Here is a 22756-nt window from a genome sequence, read left to right as displayed (position 1 = left end):
CGGCTTGGACATCAAGGCAGCCAGGACTTTGCCCAGAGTGAGCTAGCAGAGATCATACTAGACACAGCCGCCAGTGGAGCAGGGATCAATGTTCTCAGACAGTAGACCCAACAGGTGTTGTCTCAAAAGCTGAGCAAAGAGAAAGCAGATCCAACCAGAAAAAGGATCTGAGTGGTCAGACTCTATGTCATCTCTCATGAAGAAACTGGAACAATTGAATTTAGATATTGAAAAGGCTCTCAGTGCTGGCTCTTCTCCTTCCAGCACTCCTTCTACCAAAAAGCGCAAACAGCCATGCCCTGTTAAGGTGGAGACAGGCGTTCTTCACAGAGATCATCAGAGAAAGGGAATCTGTGGGAATAAGAGGGCAGGCTACCAAGATTTAGATGGTTTGCCAAGCTCAGTGTCAACTGGAGCACGACCAAAAACTGAACATGGTTTGAGAAAAGGCGGAGGTGGCAGCCGCGGCAGGAGGTACCGGAGGATACCGGCTCCTGGTCGTCCGAGAGAGACGTTCGTGAGCTCACAGCCGACTGAAGCGTTCGGTGAGAAAAGGCGGAGGTGGCAGCTGCGGCAGGAGGTACCGGAGGATACCGGCTCCTGGTCGTCCGAGAGAGACGTTCGTGAGCTCACAGGTGAGCGGCTGCTTTTATTAAAATGGGCTCTGCTTTGTCTGCAGAGGAGGAGACGGTGCATGATTTTTTATTATGCATCGCTAAAAAGCGGGGAGAGAAGCTTCCCTCTGACGCGTTGTCCCGTTTGTTGAAATGGGGGCAGAGACGCAGGTTTTTTGTTACTCCTGATACTGTCTTTGATAAGGCAGTCTGGGAAAGTCTAGGCTCTGACCTCTGGGAGTCGGTCTCTCATGGCAACAAGGAGGCCGTGTCATTGAGCCAAATATGGTGCAAATCTAAGAAACTAATAGAGACTCTTGCGGCAGAAGCCAAGGTCCAAGATCCCTCCGGCCGTGGCTCAAGACACAAATTGCTAAAAAGCCCGACGCCGCCACGCAGAAGCCAAACAACGGCCCTGCGACACCGGACCTGCACTTGTTGTTTGTCACAGCCTAGACACCTGATAATGCTGTACTTCTGTTTGTTCGGACTCCTTATTATAGGAGCAGGGGTCTTTGTATGTCCAAACTCTGTACCTTTTGTTAACCCACGACAAAATGTTTGGATCACCTGGGCGAACCAGACTGGCCAAGAAGCCCTTTTTGCTTGTCCATGGCCACCCCATCGGATCCCTTTAGAACATGTCTTATTGGCTATCCTTATTTACACCCCAATGGTTTTTGTGGGTATTTATGTAATGTTATGTTTTTTAATAGTTCTCCATATATTTCCCAGTTGTTAAATGTCACCTGTCGTCAGTTTTATAGGTTCAAAAAAAGTAGTCAGGTGGCTAGTAATTGTCCTAATGTTAGTTGGACCCTCCTATAGGCCTTATTTAAGAAAAAGGGGGGAGGTGTGGGGATGTATCATCCCTACACCAACCTAATGAAAAGTTCCATGAGGAGGTAAGGGTCACGATGGGACACTTGCCAGGTAAACAAACATGGCCTTATGTAAGGCCCCCTGGTGGTCTAGGATTATATAAGATGATCATGGCCTTATGTAAGGCCCCCTGGTGGTCTAGGATTATATAAGATGAGGTAAACAAATCATGGCCTTATGTAAGGAACGGTTGAACCAATCGGTGTGGGGCTATACATGTGATAAACACATGATTCTCCTTCTTGTCCAATCCGTAGATGTGTTATTATAGCCTAATTGTGTTATGTAATGTAGAGAAAAACTATAAAAGAAAGCTTGCAATAAACAGGATTCGGATTCAGCTTGCAACCACACTGGTCGTGTGCTTTATCTGCTCCGCATGGGACCCCACAGTTAAGCTCTTTGAGGCATGGATTCTCTTACTATGTGTTTGTACAGTGCCTAGCACAACAGGGGCCCTGATCTCTGTTGGAGACTCTGGGCATCGCGGGTAATAAAAATAGGAGTAAAGGGGGAGAGGGGAGAGTTACAAGTAAGTAAAATAAGTCTTGGCTAACTTCTTGTAAACTTTATCCAGGAGGAACATGCTAAAGAGATTTTCATACAACATCATATTAAATTGATCAAGACTAATACAGAGTTGTAGGCGAATTGCTATGAGTATATTAACTGCAGCTCCAGTACTGCAGCTCGAAACAGATCATAGATTAAGTAATAAAGAGAACTTTTTTATAACCTACTTGAACAAATCCATTTTGTAAGAGTGGGGGAGGTGAGCAGAATTCTGTGGGGATTATGGACACATCAAAGCAGTGTGGTTCAATCAAACTGTAAAGCAAAAAATTTAAGATTGTGATTATTTTTACTAAATGTAAGAGGGTTTTTAGACATTCTTTCTTCTAAAATACTGCCCTTCTCAGAGAAGCCCCTTTTCAGGGCCAGTCTGCATTCCTTTAAGCCATGATCAAACTAAACTCATTTATCATGTGTTTTTGAGAAAGCATGTGAAGACTAGAGTGAAGTTAAGCTCATAGGCTTCACCCTTTTTTCCAGATCCACTTCACATCTAGGTCACAGCTCCTGAATTTCATTTTGTTTCAGGCTTGAACAAAACAAAAACTTGATGCTTTGGTTTAGCTAAAGCCACTGAATTGCTGTGACAGTCCAACAAATTACAAGTCGTTTTGAGTCAAAATCATAAATGGCCCCAGATCTCCCACTTTACATTCATGCTCAAGGTTTTTCCACTTACCGAAAATGTTGCAACTCCTCATCCTCACACTGTCTGCTTTCTGACTGTTCTCCAATGCAGGATATCCCACCACCACTAGGTGGTGGATTATTGCAGGTTCGACTCCTTGACTTCCTTCCTCCTGAGCAAGGACTCCAAGAGGACCAGCAATTCCACCTTCCATCAATGACTCCTGTGTAATGTTAGAGTGAGACTTTACATTATAGGAATATGTAGGAAATTCTATTGTCCTCTTAGTAGCTGCTGGTATCTTAAAAGCAGGAAAGAACAGTCAAAGCTAATGATGATCCCAAACCATTAGCTTGGAGCTGAATCTAAGATCTCACTATCATGGACCCTAGACTTTTCTTGCTTGTATTGCTTTTACACTGGTGTAATTCTGTGGATTCATTGCTGATTTTTTACCAGAATGAGTAAATAGAAATGTAGCACCATACTACAACTGGACAAAAAAAATGAATGTGTTCCTGTTTTACAAGATGTGAAATGGACCCATTTTTCATTTTTGTTAATTTACTCCAAAAATGTTATTGAACGCTGCATAGCAAAAACAATAATTGTGACACTCAGTTTGTCAGGGGAAGACCAGCATAATATTAGTCACTGGTGCTCTTTGAATCCAAACTTTTATTCAAGTTTAGATTAGTTCAAATAAACCCATGCAATCCAATACTGATCTCTATGCTCTTATACCCTCCCTGCACACATACTCCTCTCACAAATCTGATCCCTCATTGCATCACCACTAGAACAGTCGTTCCCTTTTCTCTACTCATCAGTGGTATTTCACGTATCGCAGGACACAAGTAATGTAGAAGCCTAGGATATTGGCAAATTTGGAAAAAAAAAGCAGTTTGCTCTAGTGGACTGAGTACTATACTTTGAGTCATGAGTTCTAATCCTGACTTTGTACGTAACCTTGGGCAAGTCAACTTTCAAGCTAGATGCCTAAAGTAAGGCACTTAAATAATCAGAGGGGCACATGACACAAACTCTACTTTTTTCAATAGTACTTATGGGTGCTGGATACCTCTGAAAACTGGGCAATAGTTTAGGTGCTTAAATGTGCACTTAAGTGTCTAAGTTTGATTACCTTCCCCAGACCTGAAGAAGAGCTCTGTGAAGCTCAAAAGCTTGTCTCTCTCACCAGCAGAAGTTAGTCCCATAAAAGCTGTCACCTCACCTACCTTGTGTCTCTCATATGCTCGGACAGACACTGCTACAACAACATGGTAATCAATGTGGTTAGGCACCCAAGTTTGAAAATTCTGGCCTTGATCTTTTTGCATCTCAGTTTTTCTATTTGTAAAATGGGGATAACAGAATCAGAGAAGCAAGAGATGGAAAAAATCTATTAATCCATCTAGTCCATTTGCTTGCCAATGCAGGACTGCTCTCACTGTTACTAGTATTGTCAACAATACTTAAAGAAAATACTTGGAAAATGTAAAGTGCTGTATACAAATATTAAGCAGAGACACATAGTCTAACAGAGAGGAATACTCCCCATACTCATTTAACCTCTGTCCCCTGGCAACCTGATGCCCTCAAAAATCCACTTGACTTTTAGAGGTTGCTGGTGCCCAATATCAGCTGCACATTCAACCTACACAATAGCACTGATCGTATCATTGCAAGCAGAAAAGTATGCTTTAAACTTTTGAAATCTCAAAACAAATGCGTACCTACCTGGTTGATCTTGTACAAGAGTTCCGAGTTCACAAGCTGCTCCAAACGTATAAGGTTTGCAGAAACAGAGGCACTGAGTTTCTACTATGGCAGGTTCGCCACCATTTTGACATGGTCGACATTTGCAGGGATCATTCTCACTCAGATACTCTTCAATGGCTAGTTTCAGGTAATGCCTTTTAACTGAGGCACAGGACACTTCCTTTACCAGCTCATACAATGGTGTTAGCTAAATGCAATAAACAGATGTGTCTTAAATTTAAAAACTACATATTTTAAGGGTGTCACAGTTTAATAACACATCGGTCATGTAACATATTTGGAGATAGAAGAACAGGAGTACTTGTGGCACCTTAGAGTAACAAATTTATTAGAGCATAAGCTTTCGTGGACTACAGCCCACTTCCGAAGAACTCTGAAACCTGTCATATTTGGAGATGTATATTGTGTGGACAATTTTGCAAAGAGGGAAAACTCTTCATCTGTCGTTAGTAGGAAAAATCAAGTAAGGCTTCATCTACACTCAAAACCAACTTTGTGCGACATATGTTAAAGTCACTTGCAGCTCAGCAGTATTCAACACAGTTCAGCCATGGCTTTGTGGATTGGGGCTAAATAATGCCATGACATGTTCAAAAACTATGCACTAGCGAAGTCTCTATGTGAGCTTCCCCGGTCCAAGAAGTTGTATATTTTAAACAATTATAAGGTCAGTTTCATTCTATAACGATTAAGAAGATAAAAAATAATACTTTTTGCTGCTATAGCCCTTCCACAAAATCTCACACTTCCAGAGCTCACATTAAATCCCAAACTCATTGACAGAATTGATCCTTTTCATTTGACACTGTGCTCCAATATTTGGGCCCTGAGATCTAAGCAGATGGACCCCTGTGCTTATGCAAAGCAGTAGTGAAATTATTGGGGCTCTGCACAGGGGCAGTATCTACTTGTACAAAATTCTTGTACAAAAATGCTCTATAGTATACAAAATTCAATGCAGGATCAGAGCCTTGATTTTGTAAAAGTGCCAGTCATTACTGTCCATTTCTCAAACAGTCTGCTTTGCCTGTGCACATTTTTCTTATTTTAATTTTTCAAAAACAATCTGGATACAAAACTATTGTCATTTACAACTGGTGCCGATTAACCCCTATAGCTTAATCATGTCCCCACTTCAGATAAACCCACCTCTCAGGGCTGTTTTAGGAAAATAGTACCAAGTCTTACCTTTTGTTTAATTACTCTAGGATAGTATTTCACTGATCGAGCCCAGAAGGAATATCTTTCACTATTTCCAGCAGGATTATTCAAATCTAGATAAGCAAGGCCTGCAACAGCCGCTGGATTTCCTCCCTCTACATAGGGATCACCTCTAATCTGATTCTGACTGACTCCTACACATTCAGGGGTGAGAAATACAGAAAACCAGTATTGATATGTTTTCATGTAGCAATAGAAATAATGCAAATACCTGTGCAAGCAATTAAAGGGCACATCAGTAGAGAATTTAAGTAATATAGCACAAGTATCCTAGAATGGTAATAGCGGGCCAAATCCTGAAATGGTGTTTCCCAACCATGGGAGGACCTGACTAGGGCAAAAGTGCAGATAGGGAAAGCAGCATGGCTCTGGAATCATTCCAACTCCTTACAGCAGAAATGCTGTTTTGAGTAAAGAAGGTGCGCGTCTTTTAGAAACCCTCCTTTATCCCCTACTTCTGCGGTGGCTCTTAATGCAAATAGCCACTGGAGCAGCTCACCAGCCCAAGCTTTGTGTGTCTGTCTTGTAACACACAGCTCAGCTCTGCAAGTGTGTGTCTATTGCTCCATAGAACTACCCATGGATGCTCCTCACCCTGAGCTGCAGGTGGCCTCCTGGTGAGGAAAGGAGCACATAACAAGTGAAAAACAAATAGAAAGCAGACAAGAGTGAATTAGAGGAGTAGGATGGAGAACTGGAGAGGGGAGAAGGGACAGAAAAAAAGTAGATGTATAGGCCTGGATCCACCAAGGGACTTAGCCATTGCAGTGCTAAAGATCACAACACCTAACTTTTAGGCACCTAGACAATCACAGGAACAACATTGCAATTCACAAAGCCTAAGTTAGGTGTCCTGAACAATGCATGAGGAGAGACAGGCACCTAAGAATGCAATCCACAATGCCAGCATGCTAGGCAGGGAGCCTCCTAAGCCAGCCAATGGGAGATGCTGATAAGAGGGATGTGTGCTAAGCCCTGCCCTTGTCACAGAGGTAGGCATCTAAGTCCAGGCTGCAGGGAGGCACCTATCTCTGCTAGCAGTTCATGAACGGGACCCCCCTCTCCTGGAGTCAGGTGACTTAGATGCCTAAGTCATTGTTTGTGAGAAACACTCCACACACAATGAGAGGAGGTGGAAGTGGTGCTGATGGTGCCCACTTTATAACTTTTAGCCCGATAGCAAGTGCTTTAACCACTGGGCTAAAAGTTATAAGGTTAGCACCCCATCACCATTCCTCTTACTCCCCACCAGATTTTGAGTGGGACCCACTCTGGTGGGCAGCCTCGGAGCACGCCTACCAGATTGGATCCCACGTGAGATAGGCACTTCTCCGCCTACCTTCCCCCACTTTGTGAATCACTCTGGGGCAACAGATAGATTTCCAGATGCCTAGAGTAAGGCAGTAGTGCACCCAGAGACACCTATGGAACTGTTACAGTAGAAATTTAGTGCCAAGTGAATTAAGCACCTACAGAACTAGGTGGCAGCCAAACAGAAGGTTTGTTGATCACACTGGTGCATACACCTGGGACTTAGTCTTCTAAATACTTTTGTGGATCTGGGCCATTGCAACTGTGAATGAGTATGGCTCAAGGGATGTGGAAGAGAGGCTATCCACAAATCTACCACCAGGTGGGCTCTAATCAAGTCAGGCTGGGAATAGCTGTCATAAAATCATAGATATGTAGGGCTGGAAGGGACCTTGAGAAAACATCTAGTCCATCCCCCTGCACTGAAGCAAGGCCATCCCAACAGGTGTTTGTCCAACCTGCTCTTAAACACTTCCAATGACAAGGCTTCCACACCCTCCCTTGGAAACCTATTCCAGAGCTTAACTGCCCTTATAGTTAGAATTTTTTCCTAATATCTAACCTAAATCTCCCTTGCTGGAGATAAAGCCAATTACTTCTTGTCCTAGCTTCAGTCCTCTTTATAACAGCCCTTAACATATTTGAAGACTGTTATCAGGTGCCCCCCATCCCCATCTTCTTTTCTCAAGACTAAATAAGCCTGGGTTTTTTTAACCTGTCCTCACAGGTCGGATTTTCTAAATCTTTATCATTTTTGTTGCTTTCCTCTGGCCTCTCTCCAATTTGTCCACATCTTTCCTAAAGTATGGCACCCAAAACTGGACACAGTTCTCCAGATGAGGACTCATCAGTGCCAAGTAGAGAGGGTAAATTACCCCCCATGTCTTACATACAAAACTCCTGTTAATACACCCCAGAACGATATTAGCCTTTTTCACAACTGCATCACATTGTTGGCTTATTTTCAATTTGTGATCCACTAGAACCCCCAGATCCTTTTCAGCTACTGCCTAGCCAATTATTCCCCATTTTGTATTTGTGCATTTGATTTTTCCTTCCAAGTGTAGTAGCTGGCACTTGGCTTTATTGAATTTCATCTTGTTGATTTTAGACCAATTCTCTAATTTGTCAAGATCATGTTGAATTCTCATCCTGTCCTTCAAAGTGCTTGTGAACCTTCTTAGTTTGGTGTCATCCACAAATTTTATAAGCATACCCTCCATTCTGTTACAAGACATTAATGAAAATATTAACTAGTACAGGACCCACGACTACCCCTGCGGGATCCCAGTAGATAAGTCTCCCCAGTTTGACATGAACCATTGACATCTCCACTTTGAGTATGGTCTTTCAACCAGTTTTGCACCCATCTTATAGTAATGTAATCTAGACCATATGTGAACGTCCTGTGGGACTGTGTCAAAAGCCTTACTAAAATCGAGGTATGTCACATCTACTGCTTCTCCCCTATCCAATAGGTCAGTAACCGTGTCAAAGAAGGAAATTGGGTTGGGGGTATGATTTGTTCTTGACAAATCCATGGTGGCTATTACCCTATTATCCTGTCCTGAGAGATGCTGAGCACTTGCCATTCCTACTGAAGCTCAGCACCTGCCAGGATTGGCCTAGTGACCAAACGGATGAAAGGGACGGCTTTGCATTTGTTTTTTCTGCTCATTCCACCAACTTACACAATATTTTGACAATTGTGATACCTTTTCCAAGCTCCTCAAATGTTAACACACTTATATCTGAAATCTCGATTATGTCACCAGACATGCATCATTTACAGTGAAAACTAAGGCCAGGTCTACACTAACCCCCTAATTCGAACTAAGGTACGGAACTTCAGCTACGTGAATAACGTAGCTGAAGTTCGAAGTACCTTAGTTCGAACTTACCTTGGTCCACACTCGGCAGGCAGGCTCCCCCGTCGACTCCGCGGTACTCCTCTCGCCGAGCTGGAGTACCGCAGTCGACGGCGAGCACTTCCGGGTTCGACTTATCGCGTCCAGACTAGACGCGATAAGTCGAACCCAGAAGTTCGATCGCTCGCCGCCGAACTACCGGGTAAGTGTAGCCAAGGCCTCAGTCCCTCTTATCTGAAACCTGTTTATGCAAATATATTCCCTGTAATTCCATTCAGATAGTCAGGGTTCCACTACATCCAAAAAGCCCTTCTGTTTTATTGATCTCCCCCAGGTAACCAGTTCTGACATATCCCGCAGTGCAAGAAATCTCTGTGCCGTGGAATCATTTACCTGAAGAGGATTTTAACAGCTCATCCAGTTTTGAGCAGGTAGTCTTTTTCTTTTTTACGATGAGTAAGTTCCAACCTGATGATGTACATTTGTACATGTCTGTAATACTCAAACCTGGAAAGAAATAGATCCAGTTACCTTCACAGTAGGCTGAAAATTAATTTCTGCTTTTGGATTCATGTGTGAGGCTCCCATTGACTGAGGGCCCACTTTAGGAATAGAACAACTGCAACATTTTCTTGAAGGAGGAGACAACTACAAAGCAGATCCCATGCTAAGGGTTACCAGTAACCAGTAGCTATCCCTAAGGATACTGGCAGAAAGCTGAATGATGTATTTGCCTGATATATTATTTCCTTTTTTCTGATTTATCCTTTTTCTCACCCCACCCCTGCCCTTCCAGCAATGGTTGTGTCTTTGAGTATCACCATATGTGCAGTTTTGCCCTTTGCTTTGTTTTTATTTTGTTCGGCCTTTGCTAGAGACGGACTTTAATCACACCTCATATCCAAACACCTCTGAACTTTGGGGCTGTTCAAAAGCCAAACCAGGATTGGGATCCAAATTTTTCAAATGGCTCTTTACATATATAATGTGTGGAACCAAATGTATAATAGGCTGAACCCCAAATCCAAATCTCCCTGAACTTTGAATATCCAACACCCAGATCGGGATCTAAAGATAGCAGCTTGAGCCCACCTCTAGTTTATTATCAATAAGGAGAGTCTCTGGCGACTGACTGGTGAGAAAGCAGTCTCTTTATTTTTGTTTTATTTGCTAGCTGGGAGGATCTAGAGAGCAGTTTCTTCACTTGTTCATTCTCTTGGTTCATTGTAACAAATGCAGTACTCTACCTTCTGCTTTGATTTTTTCAGTATCCATATAAAAGAGAACTTTGTAATGTCCTCCCAGAGATCCAGAGTGCAGGAAGTGAGTACCAAAATGTTCAATTAATCTTCGGTATGCACTATATTCATAGACAGCAGGAAGGTTGGCAAGCTCTTTCCAGAATGGCTCCGTAAGAGTTAGAAATTCTGGGTTGTTATTAATGAATTGAGCAACTTCCACATCATTCTCAACAACCATGAAGTGGTTACTCTAAGAGGATGAAAATAAATCAGTCATACAGCTATTTAAAAATGGAGTGGCTTCTGCCAATCAACTCCTCGGGATCCTGTACTTGCTAATGGATAATAGTTTCTACAAGTGTTCAGTATGTTACCCGTGCATTCTGATTCACTCCTGTCCTCAGGGCTTATCATTTATGTATGGCTCTTGTGATAAGGTGGTCTGTTTCTTTAACAGACTGGATTTTTGTTTTGTTTTGTTTTTCCCTTTGAAGTTCTGTTCTTCCTCCTGTAGTGGGGTTTTCTGTTTTGTGTGATAGGACCGTCTGAATGAATGTGATATGAATAGTGTGGGAGGTAGACAAAATCACTTTTTTTTTTCCTTTTTAATGACTGCAAATTCTTTCTTCACTCTCCACCCCCCAAAAAAGCTTCAAAGGGACAAATAGGCAAATGCATATTCCTCTGTAAAAGTTAATGGTGGTTGCCAGGCATTAAGGTGCCTGGCAGAGCCTGATTAATGAGCCCGGCTGAAGACAAAGGTACTGCAGTTCAGCAAAAGGGAAACTGAGGCACCAGAAAATTCTCTTTTCTTTGCACCCTGACTGGTCTGGAGCACCCTTTTCTTTATAAGTTCCCCACTCACTCTTGTCTTTGTGATAGCTTCTCAGACACATTCCCACAATAAATATGGTCTTCTCAGCTTTTTTTCCAGTTAAAAAATAAGCATTATTTTGAACTTATTTACTGTAAGTCTCAACATATGTAATCAGTGTATACATTTCAGTGTACTAACAACAGAAGGGTAGTTTCTGTCAGCTTGGTGGCAATTATATTATGAGCTAAAAACATATTAGCCTTCAGCGTCTGAGTTTATTTAGCCCAAGATACTAATATTACCATATAAACGGGAAGCACTCAAGTTATTGAATTAATACTTGTTTTTAGTTAACTCCAAATTATAGGCACATAGGAGACAAAGGTACTTTATAAAGGAGTAGGTAAAGCTCTCAGTAGAGTTCAATTCTGAAATACAATTTTTCTTGTGGGTAGGCAAAACAAATTTTAACCCCTCATTGTAGATTTTTTTTTTTAAATTGCCACTAAATGCTGACGAATGTAATAAAAAGGCAAAGAGAAAACAACATTTAAATGAACTGTTCAGAAGAAAATTATCAGCATAGAGAATATTATTCAGTTATTAACCAGTCTTTCTTTCCTTATTGCAAAAGCAGCCAATAAATCAAATGAATAGATAATAAGCAATTACTATGGCAACAAATAAACTAACATAACCCAGACCAGTGACCTCTTTGTATAGATCTTTGGGGGATTATGTTTGTTTTGTCTAAATTGCACCAAAAGTACCAGGATAAAACAAAAAAATGGTCATGGAGATGTTCAAATTATAAAACAGCATTGAAGGAAGGAAGACTTTAATCATTCATGGGAAATTCTAAGCCAAAAAGACAGTTTATACATACCTTTTTGCTGCTTTTCTCCTGTGTCTTTTGTGAATAGTAATGGCCACTGTTTGATTGTACATTGTGCACTGTGTGTTTCATATAAGACCAGCTACTGTTGTAAAACTCATAGCTAAAATCATTCTGAATTTTCACCTAGAAAAAAGGAAAATGCAGTTCTTTATGAATGGCTGTTAGAAGCACATGCACTTCCTGGCATAGAGAGACTAGGAAGATTTCTTTGGGTTGAATACATTCTAGATGGTGTATGAATACAGGATAAAGCAAATATCTTTACACAATCATGGCAGTAGTATGGCAGTGGATTTAAGGACTGACCCTGTTCCCACTGATGTCAATGGGAGCAGGATCAAGCCCATTAATGATATGACAGTGAACAAAGCATTCCTCTGAAAGGGATGTAATATATCTCTGCAAATGTCCTAAGAAGCATATGCATGCTATACTTCTAAAGAATGAGCAGGTGCATTAGCTGCTCAAGTTCAGAGAAAACCAAGTGAGGACAGAGCCCTGCGCTCTGTAAAGATCTGGCCCTGAGAGATGAAGACTATGTCTACCACACTTTGGCCCTCATCTTGCAAACATGTATGCACATGCTTAACTTTAAGCCATTATTTGGTTATAATCTTCTCTCTGAAGCCCTCAATGAGTATAAACATATATACAATTTTCTGGGAAGAGATAAACTTAACTCTAAGTAGATCCATGAGCTAGATTCTCACCTGGTGTAACTTGGCATAACTCCATAGACTGACAGAGCTATGCCAAATTTCACCAGCTGAGAATCTGGCACGTGGTCTCCAACACTGCTTTTTTGCTGTTGGCAATCCTGTTCCTTAAATGCATGGGCTGTTCAGGAGACAGTTACCCAGCTCTGTTCAGCTCAATGGTGTTGGCTGCTCCTCTCTCTGGATTTAATCTTGTGAGAGGTGCTGAGTATTGACTTTCCCAGGGCCAGATTTCCAATTAGGTACAGTAGGCAGGTGCCTAGGGATGCCAGCATTCTAGGGGCACCTTACTTCTCTAAAACTGTGTGCAGCATGAAGGTCAGCTATAGGCGGGGGGGCACTGAAGATGCTGTGCCTAGGGGCGCATAAGGCGAAAATCCAGCCCTGGATTTCCCCTTGGAGACTGGCCAGGTGAAGGAGCCACCATCTAATTGAACCAGCAAACCAGACAGCTGGGGCTGGCTGAGTGCATGTCTGCCACTCTTTCCAGGAAGCTTGCCACCCTCATGAAACCTTTCATGTTTCGCATTATTCTCCCAGGTCTAAATATGACTCTAAAAACAAGGCTATAGTAAAGCAAACATACTTGGAATGTGTAGGCAAGAAGGCTTTCACTCAGTCGGTAGTATTCTCTCTGATCACCACTAAACACCTTTCTGCACTGTCCACCAAAACTTTTAGTATGAATCACTCTCCCCCTAGTCTCACCAGAAATGGCATCAAAGCTGCAAGAGAGAAAATACAAAAGATAGCTTCAGGTAGCAGAGTCACTGAGAAGAATGCATGGTTGACAGGATGTTAAAACTACAAAAAGCTGTTGTAATTGAATAGCGTTACATCTGCATATAACAATCAAAAATAGACTTAGGGCCTGTGTAGTCAGCAAATTAGTGCACAGCAAGCCGGAGAGGTGCACTAGCTGCCTATGTGGACACTGCTACCGTGCGCTAAAAGTTCCATAGTGAGCACTGATGTACTAATGTTTGAAATGGGAGTATGCCAAAGTGTACAACGGAATTTTTAGTGCACTGCAGCAGGGTCCACATGGTGAGTTAGCATGTGGCAAACTAATGCCCTGTTGATTTACACCCTGGCTTGCCATGTGCTAACTCACCATGTAGACAAGCCATTACATAAGAAAATAGGACACTATATTATAGACTCCTAGGTGGGCATAAAAGTACCGCACATACATACTAGAGTAGGGAAAGTAAAATGCCATTCTTAATTGTGTCAGCAATGAGTACATATTTCAACCTGCTAACTCCAATACATTTGTATCTATGGCAACTACTTATGTTTAGCTATATCCGCAAAATGCCCAATCCATTACAAGCTTCACTCCTCTTTATCACATCTGAGCTAAGATCATTCTCAAGGCGATAGGGCTACATTAAACAAGTTAAAGATAATCATTTTGTTATGCTAATACTTCTGATATGTAGCTGAGGTCTTTAAAGAGTATAGCTCCACAATGCTATTGCATAGCAGTATTCCTTTAGAAAAAAGCAACTGCTATTGCTATGCCTTTAGAAACCTGACTATTACCTATCCTGGTTATAGACAACTAGTTTGCAACATTTCATTTCAAATTAAAAAGATGCGTTTAAGTTGCAGAAGTGCAACTGTTTCAAATCATTGTTCAAAATCAAAAGGCCAGATTCATAGTTATACTCTGGCTGCCTTAAGATGGTTCTGTGAAGCAAGACAGCTATAAACCCAGTTAAAATAGGTTCCTAGCTGCTTTGTATTGGTGAAGCCAGAGCACAGCAGCCAGATCATAGCAGTGAATCTTGTCCAAAAATTATACCTATATTGAGATCTTAGGCCTGATTCTCCACCACCATGCACCTTCCTTAATCATCACACTTATACAAAGTCATTGTAAAATGCTACCATTTTGATTTGGGTGCATTGTATATACGCAGTACACAGGTGTCAATGACTACTCAAAGTGTAAGTCAGGGAAGAACTAGGCTCTTTTAGTATAAAATTTCAGCTCATAGGGCCAAATTCTGCAATCATATCTCTGTTTGCAACTCCCTTTGAAGTCAATGGAAGTTATATGTGTGTATCTGAGGAGAAAATTTCACACCCATAATGCAAACATATGGCAAAGCTATGAAGTCCTTCAATCATCTGTTTACTCTATCTAAATTGGCAGACTAGAGCAAGAAAGAGGTTGTAATGTGCTATACACTGTACATGTGTATTGCTGCCTTCTGTTAGGTAGAATGCCTGCTCATAAACAATTGTTATAGATTATGGTACACTTTAATGAATGCCCTCTAGCGAGACTGTAAGCTCTAATTCTACTCTAGCTAAAGGAGACTTTTCTTTAGTGCTGCTGTTTGTCCAGCACCTAGCACAATGGGGTCCTGGTCCATGACTGTGACTCCTAGGCACTACGGTTAACACAAATAATAAAATAGTAAAAATAATGTCTTGAGATCGGGAGCTGATCCCTCTGTTGCATGTGAGCAGGTTAACTGGAGGCCAAGATGTTTGTCTCTATCTAGTCACAGATTTGTTGTAAAATGCTACAAAAATACAACTAGCACAGATATTGCTGTAACACATAAGATGAGATCTGCAGAGAAGCTTACCCAGCTCCTGTAAGTTCTGAATTAGGAGGCATTTTATTAATGTCACAAGCTGGTCTGCTCTCTTCACACCGATCCTCATCAGCACCGTCTTCCTCACAATCCTGGTCTCCATTGCACACCAGAGATTTGCTAATGCATTGACCTAAAACCAAAACAAACAAAAAATCTCAGGGCAAAGGGGAAACATGTTTGTCCATCTGGATACACAGCAGCTAAAATTAAAGCATGTTAATTAGCCGATTTAATCCCACATTCTCATTTTGTGCAGTTCTAATTAAAAACAAGCTTTAAGAAAAATTATGGAAACTCAAGAAAAAACTTGGACTCGGGGGCCTGGCTCTGTGACCGATATATCTCTGGAAGACCAAGGTTCAAATCCTGTTTTTGGCAATAGTCAAAAAGCAACACTATGTCTCTAAAAAATGACACTTGAATTGAACAGAGTGCATTTCAGAGCATGTTTTGAACATATAGCTAGGTTTGCTGGAGCGTATACACTAGAATGCAACCTTTAATTACGTGCTCATATATTGGGTCTGATTCTTCTCTGGTTTAAAGAAGAACAGGAGTACTTGTGGCACCTTAGAGACTAACAAATTTATTAGAGCATAAGCTTTCGTGGACTACAGCCCACTTCTTCGGATGCATATAGAATGGAACATATATTGAGGAGATATATATACACACATACAGAGAGCATAAACAGGTGGGAGTTGTCTTACCAACTCTGAGAGGCCAATTAATTAAGAGAAAAAAAACTTTTGAAGTGATAATCAAGCTAGCCCTTCAGCCCAAGCAAGGACCCAGCAGCACCCAGGGGTCAGAGCTTGAGGGTGGAATGTGATGAGTTCTATGCTACTAATGACTTCCCTCCTTGGTGCAGGGAGTTTGTTTATAAACAGAGGCAGGGTGCTTAAGATAACAAAAGTCTTGTCATTAAATTAAATTAAGGATCATTAGATGAGCCTGAATGCATTCCCAGGCACTCCAGTTAAAAGACAGGAAACAAAGGGTAGGAATAAATAGCCCATTTTCAGAATGGAGAGAAGTAAATAGAGGTGTCCCCAGGGGTCTGTACTGGTCTGGGATCAGTGCTGTTCAACATATTCATAAATGATCTGCAAAAGGGGGTAAACAGTGAGGTGCCAAAGTTTGCAGATGATACAAAATTACTCAAGATAGTTAAGTCAAAAACAGACTGCAAAGAGTTACAAAGGGATCTCACAAAATTGGTTGACTTGGCAATAGGGTTGCCAACTTTCTAATCGCACAAAACTGAAAACTCTAGCCCCCCGCCTTCTCCGAGGCCCTGCCCTCCACTCACTACATTCCCCGCTCCCTCAGTGGCTCTCTCTCCCCCACCCTCACTCACTTTCACTGGGCTGGGGCAGGGGATTGGGGTGCAGGAGGGGGTGAGGGCTCTAACTGGGAGTGTGGGTTCTGGGATGGGGCCAGAAATGAGGGGTTCAGGGTGAGGGAAGGGACTCCAGGCTGGGGTGGGGGTGGGGTGCAGGGGGGGTGAGGGCTCCATCTGGGGGTGCAGGCTCTGGAGTGGGGCTGGAGATGAGGGTTTGGGGTGCAGGAGGGGGCTTCTGGTTACCTCCGGCAGCTCCCGGTCAGCGGCGCAGTGGGGCGGGGGGGGGAGGGGCGATAAGGCAGGCTCTGCACGCTGCTCTTGCCCACAGGCACCATCTCCGCAGCTCCCATTGGCCGCAGTTCCTGGCCAGTGGGAGTGCGGAGCCAGTGCTCAGGGCAGTGCACAGAGACCTGTGCCCCCTTCCCCCCCGCAGGAACCAGGCCTGCTGGCCGCTTCCAGGGTGCAGCATGGAGCCAGGACATGTAGGAAGTAGCCTGCCTTAACTCTGCAGCACCACTGACCAGACTTTTAACAGCGCGGTCGGTGGTGCTGACCGGAGCCGCCAGGGTCCCTTTTCAACCAGGTGTTCCAGTTGAAAACCGAACACCTGGTCACCCTATTTGGCAAGAAAATGGCAGATGAAATTCAATGTTAAATGCAAAGTAATGCACATGGCAAAATATAAACCCAACTATATGTACAAAATGATGGTGCCTAAATTAGCTGTTACCCATCAAGAAAGAGATCTTGGACTCATTTTCAGTACTCTGGAAGCACTATATTTCCAGAGTACTGCAAATGTATAAGAAACCTTCTCACTGTGCCTGTATCATCCTGTACTCATTCTCCAGCTTCAGAAGACTTAACAATTATCTCCAGTCATCAGTGGGACAGATGCAACTGAATAATGCAGCTGTCCTTAATGTGCAGGTTATGGGGGGGTGGCCATTTGCCCCCCCCTTTAGATGGTGCCCCCTTTTGTGTCCCTCCAACGTGTCAGTGGGGTAAGGCATATATGCACAGAGGGACCACAGCAAGGCTATATAGTGGGTTAATAAGGCTGTGTCTGATCTTTGGCCTGTGAATTTCTTTCCTGTAAACACTGGAGCTTTCATCCTTTGATTTTATTTAACCTATGATACTGTGATTGTCTGATGAACAGGAAGCACCTTTACATAATCATCTTCATAACTTTAAGTATCAGAAAGTTATGAAAAATAAACTAAAATAAAGTACCTGAAAAGCACCTGAACCTATCACCACAGCCCTCCTCTGTTGGGCATCCTCTCGTAGGAACACATTGTCGTGTTTCAAAGGCACTCCCAACACATGGGTTTCCCCCATACTGGCCATAAACTGCTATTGTCCGTCTGCGAATCTGAATGCAAATCAATAGAAACCTTTAGAAAGTGTAAACCTAAAGCAGAAATATTAGACTGCTTTCATGACAGCACAACAAATCCTTTGCTGTAATTAATTGAAACGTTTATTTACGTTTCCTGAAAACAAAGACACTACTCCTCATGTTACTACAAACTAACAACATATCAATAAAAAATGGTTTTACAGAAAGGACTCTACTCTTTTTAGCCCTAGTAGACTAATCAACCCAATTGCTCTGTTCTAAAACCTAGGTGCCAACTGCAGCTAGTATGAGCCAGTTGAAAATACTGTCAAGTATCAGAGGGGTAGCATTGTTAGTCTGAATCTGTAGAAAGCAACAGAGGGTCCTGTGGCACCTTTAAGACTAACAGAAGTATTGAGAGCATAAGCTTTCGTGGGTGAATGCCCACTTCATCAGTCACAATACTGTACTCTTTTTGCATTTTATGAACATTTTTAATGGTGTTAGTCACTCTTGGAACTGACCTGCCAGAACTAAAATAAAACAAAAAGAAGAACAGGAGGACTTGTGGCACCTTAGAGACTAACAAATTTATTAGAGCATAAGCTTTCGTGGACTACAGCCCACTTCTTCGGATGCATATAGAATGGAACAAGTACTCCTGTTCTTCTTTTTGCGGATACAGACTAACACGGCTGCTACTCTGAAACCTAAAATAAAACAGCCATCGATCCCAAGAGGAAGCAGGTAGTGCAAAGGAATGTGACAAAAACTAAAGTTAGACAAAATGGGGGTTTTTTTGCATCTCAAAACAAATTCAGGTTCATGTCAAGACTTGAGAGAAAGTGCACACTGACCCTTTTTTAATCTGAACCCATCCATCCACCTATCCCTAATTAATGACTTATCAAAGGAAGCAATAAGGAATCTAAAAATCAAAAATATCTCTCACCTGAGTGAAAGTGCCAACATAGAAAACTTTCAGCTTGTTTCTACTGATTCCTGTTAGGAATGGAATGGAGCAGTTGGGTCATCCAATAAAAACTAATAGAAATCAATAGATATCAGCTGAAGAATTATACCAGAGTTTACTGGAATTTCCACTAGGACATTTTTTGTAACTATCACCAAAACAAAAACTGCTGAGTCAGTTATGCTTATGATTATTATCTTCCTTCCTAACATCAATGTCCTTTCCTTCTGCACTGTCAGCTCTTAGAATATCGCATCCTTGCAGACACAAATCATATCCTTTAGGCTTTTGATCCTCTTACAAATATAATGCTACCATAATTATTATAAAAATGCATGTTAAGGAAAGCAAAAGGAAAAAAGCATTAATAGCATTATACCTGAGTTTTAGTGCAGCCATCACATTCAGACCAAGGGCCATAAGGATTCCAGTGGCAATTGACCGGAGAGGAAGGACTGCCTCAATATTATTTTTTGCATTATTAAAAAAACAGAAACAAATTATAAGGAATTGCAATGTCTCCATTCCTAAGCATTAGAGCCAAGTTTTCAGACACAGCTAAATGAATGTTGATTAAAAATATGGGGCCTGATTGGGCTCCTACTGAAACCAATGGGATTCACTCATCCTGCCACAGAAGAATAAAACTGACTCCCAACCCTTCTGTCTAACCACTAGACAGACAGGAGAAACTATCCCTGAGGAGGCACACGCTCAGTCCTGAATGCTCGCATAGACCATCTCAACACTATACACTGGGATACAGATTGTGTCAGCAGCACACAGCCCTGTGTCACAGGGATCGTGGGGAGGCCAGATTGCAGTGGGAACTCCCTGTGGAATTCACAGGCTCAGCCAGAATTCCCAGGAAGTGCACAATTCCCAGGAAGTGCTCCCCCTGGAGCTTGCCAGCTCTTTCAGTGTGTTCAGAAGGGAGGGAGGCAGTGGCTCGCCTCTCACCGCACTTCCCCCCTGCCACTGGAGTGGTTGGTGGCACTGACAGTGCTGATGGGGAAAGTGGCTCCACCCTCACCGGGCACAAGCTGAGACATTCCTTTAACCCTCTCCCCATGTTGTGGACCAGCCACGTCTATGTAAGCATTTATATATACGTATATTAAACAATTCATAGTCATTCTTTAGCACACACAGTTCCAAATAAATACTCACCTGGAAAAAACTGGAAAGAAACCTGTAACTTCTACCAGAAGGAAAAACTCAAATACCTGATCAAGAAGGAGGGAAAACATTAGTTAATTTTCGGTTTGTTTTGCTTTTTCTTTTGCATGCGTTTTGCCAACTTTTGGACCTGGTTGGCAGCCCTTACTCAGCCAAACTCCAGTGCAAATAAATAATAATGGCACTGCTAATAATGATGTGAAATCTGAACACTCATCAGATTAGCCACCCAAACCGCTTTTTCTTGTTTGTCTACTTTATTGCAGTTTTATCCCATTACATTTCTCAGCCAAGGATCTTCCTTTTTAAATTAATAATTCATCTTATTCATTTCACTGGTAAAAATTAACTAAGTGATTGTCTTACCTTCATGTTAGGAGAAACACTCAGATATCCAGCAACTACCAGGGAAGAAATGTGCCTCCTTTGGGACTAGGAGGCAAGTCAGCAGCAGGAGGAGTCTGTCTGTCTCTTCTGGAGTCTCTCTGCCCTGCTGTTTTGCTTCTCTTTCACAGAAAGACTGAGCAATACAGAGGAATTTTAATCTTAACCCATTTAATCACCTCCTGGGACACAAACAGCCTGTTCTTGTAGCTGCTTAATATCTTAAAGACAGAATAATATACATATAAATCAAGGCTTGGCTATGCTAACTAGGGCTGGCATGAAACTATGGGAAGGACTCATTGAAAGAAAACTTAGTTTCTCTCCCTTTTTTCTATGGTGCAATGTCTTTCACTGTTCAGAGACCACAAGCCAGTTCTGACCTCAGTTACACAAATTCAGAGTCACTTCACTCTCTTCAATGGATGGAGTTACTCTGGTTTACACCTGTATGACTGAGTTTAGATTCTGGCCACAAATCCTTAGTACACACGTCTGCAGTGGTGATGTGCAGTAGCAAGCCTAATCGCCACACATCAGTTTCTATCGTGAAAAATCAGGTCAGGGGCCAAGTATTCAAGGTCTGGATGCAAGTTTTGTTCTCAATCTTTCAATTGCCTCTGTTGCCCCACAGAGCCTCATTGGGGGGAGGGATAGCTCAGTGGTTTGAGCGTTGGCCTGCTAAACCCAGGGTTGTGAGTTCAATCCTTGAAGGGACCATTTGGGGATTTAGTGTGGGATTGGTCCTGCTTTGAGCAGGGGATTGGACTAGATGACCTCCTGAGGTCCCTTCTAACCCTGATATTCTATGATTTCAATGGAGCTCCATGCAGGGTCTGTCTGTGTGGAGGCAGTTGCAGGATTGGGACATTTGTCTATGGGATACTCTCACTTTCTCAGAATTCTACTCCTTCCCCTACATGCCCTCTCACTTTCTCCCTAAATTCTTCTCTTCCATGGTGCTCTCTCCCTTCTTGAAGAATTGCCTCCCAATCCAGAAACACCATTAAGATGTTGCAGCTGGGGAAATTTGCACCAAAAGTAGAGAAAGTCCTTATGATGGGGTGAAGGTATTCTTCCTCCCAGGAAATTCTTTGGATGATACACACCATTCTGTACAATCTACTGTAATCCAAAGGTAAAACAATTGCTCTTCAGAAGTATTACTCTGCATCAGGAGGGTAATGAACATTCTACAGAGGAGTGGGAGTCCTTGAAGAAGTGGGTTTTAGCCCACGAAAGCTTATGCTCAAATACATTTGTTAGTCTCTAAGGTGCCACAAGTACTCCTGTTCTTCTTGCTGTGATGTAGTAACTTCTGCATTGCACTAGGTGGAGGCTGTGTGCAGATTCATAGGTTCAGAGTTTAAAGCCAGAAGGAACCTTAGATATCTAGCCTGACATTCTGTATAACACAAACCATTCATTTTCACCCACTTACCCCTGCATTGAGCTCAATAACTTGTGCTTGACTAAAGCATAACTTGTGTTTAGCTAAAGCATACCTTCTAAGAAGGCATCTAGTCTTGATGCAAAGATATCTAGAAGAGCTGGAGTATCCACTCCACTGATAGTTTGTTCCAATGGTTAATCACTCTCAGTGTTAAAAATGTGTGCCTCATTTCTAATTTGAATTTGTCCGGTTTCAGTGACCTGCCATTGGTTCTTGTTATGCCTTTCTCCTCAGATTGATGAGCCCTTTCCTACCCAGTATCTTCTCCCTGTGAAGATTCTTATACACTATAATCAAGTCACCTCTCAGCCTTCATTATGATAAACTAAACAGATTGAACTCGGATTGACAAACTAAACAGACTGAGCTCTCTTATGAGGCATTTTCTCCAGCTCCTGAATCATTTTTGTGGCTCTTTTCTGCGCTCTCTCTAATTTTTCAGCACCATTTTTGAAATGAGGACACCAGAACTATACATAGTATTGCAGTATCAGCCTCACCAATGCCACATATGGAGGTAAAATCACCTCCTTACTCCTACTCACCTGTTTATGCATCCCAGGAATGAATTAGCCCTTTTTGCCACATCATTGCACTGAGCTGATTGTCCATTATGTCCCCTAAATCCTTTTCACTGTCACTGCTTTCCAGGATACCCCCATTCTGTCGGTATGGCCTGCATTCCTTCTGCCTAGATGTGGATTCCTAGCATAATTATTCCTTGCGCCTAGATCTGGGGTCGTGTTTCTCTGTTTAAGTCAGGGATGATGATGACCTGTTTGCTAGAAGAAAACAGTTCCAGAGCCAATTTAGCTGTATCAGGAGCCTGCTTCAGAGACTCTTCAGGCTCTGTAATGGCAAACCCTTTTGATAATGTGATCTATGCTGTTTGAAGATACTGTTTGTTT

The 22756-nt window shown here is 42.3% G+C and overlaps 2 protein-coding genes across 2 annotated transcripts in view; both read right to left on the bottom strand.

Moving 5' to 3' along the window:
* The window catches only part of C7 (complement C7), a 37690-nt gene extending 16967 nt beyond the window's left edge, over nucleotides 1-20723 (bottom strand). The window contains exons 1-13 of the mRNA XM_008168696.4: nucleotides 20378-20723; nucleotides 20003-20058; nucleotides 19212-19287; nucleotides 17751-17892; nucleotides 15158-15299; nucleotides 13138-13276; nucleotides 11824-11958; nucleotides 10127-10370; nucleotides 9273-9386; nucleotides 5668-5834; nucleotides 4438-4666; nucleotides 2749-2920; nucleotides 2237-2324 (exon numbers count right to left, since the gene is read on the bottom strand). Of these exons, the coding sequence (XP_008166918.2) occupies nucleotides 2237-2324; nucleotides 2749-2920; nucleotides 4438-4666; nucleotides 5668-5834; nucleotides 9273-9386; nucleotides 10127-10370; nucleotides 11824-11958; nucleotides 13138-13276; nucleotides 15158-15299; nucleotides 17751-17892; nucleotides 19212-19287; nucleotides 20003-20058; nucleotides 20378-20383 (1710 nt within the window). The 5' untranslated portion in view covers nucleotides 20384-20723. The remainder of the gene's footprint in view (nucleotides 1-2236; nucleotides 2325-2748; nucleotides 2921-4437; nucleotides 4667-5667; nucleotides 5835-9272; nucleotides 9387-10126; nucleotides 10371-11823; nucleotides 11959-13137; nucleotides 13277-15157; nucleotides 15300-17750; nucleotides 17893-19211; nucleotides 19288-20002; nucleotides 20059-20377) is intronic.
* LOC135972348 (myb/SANT-like DNA-binding domain-containing protein 7) overlaps nucleotides 1-22756 on the bottom strand; it is a 554005-nt gene that overhangs the window by 51506 nt on the left and 479743 nt on the right. The window lies entirely within an intron of this gene.

Source organism: Chrysemys picta, chromosome 6 (genome assembly GCF_011386835.1).
Source record: "Chrysemys picta bellii isolate R12L10 chromosome 6, ASM1138683v2, whole genome shotgun sequence".
Taxonomy (NCBI): domain Eukaryota; kingdom Metazoa; phylum Chordata; order Testudines; family Emydidae; genus Chrysemys; species Chrysemys picta.
The sequence above is the reverse complement of the archived record's forward strand: the minus strand, read 5'-3'. Positions and strand labels throughout refer to the sequence as shown.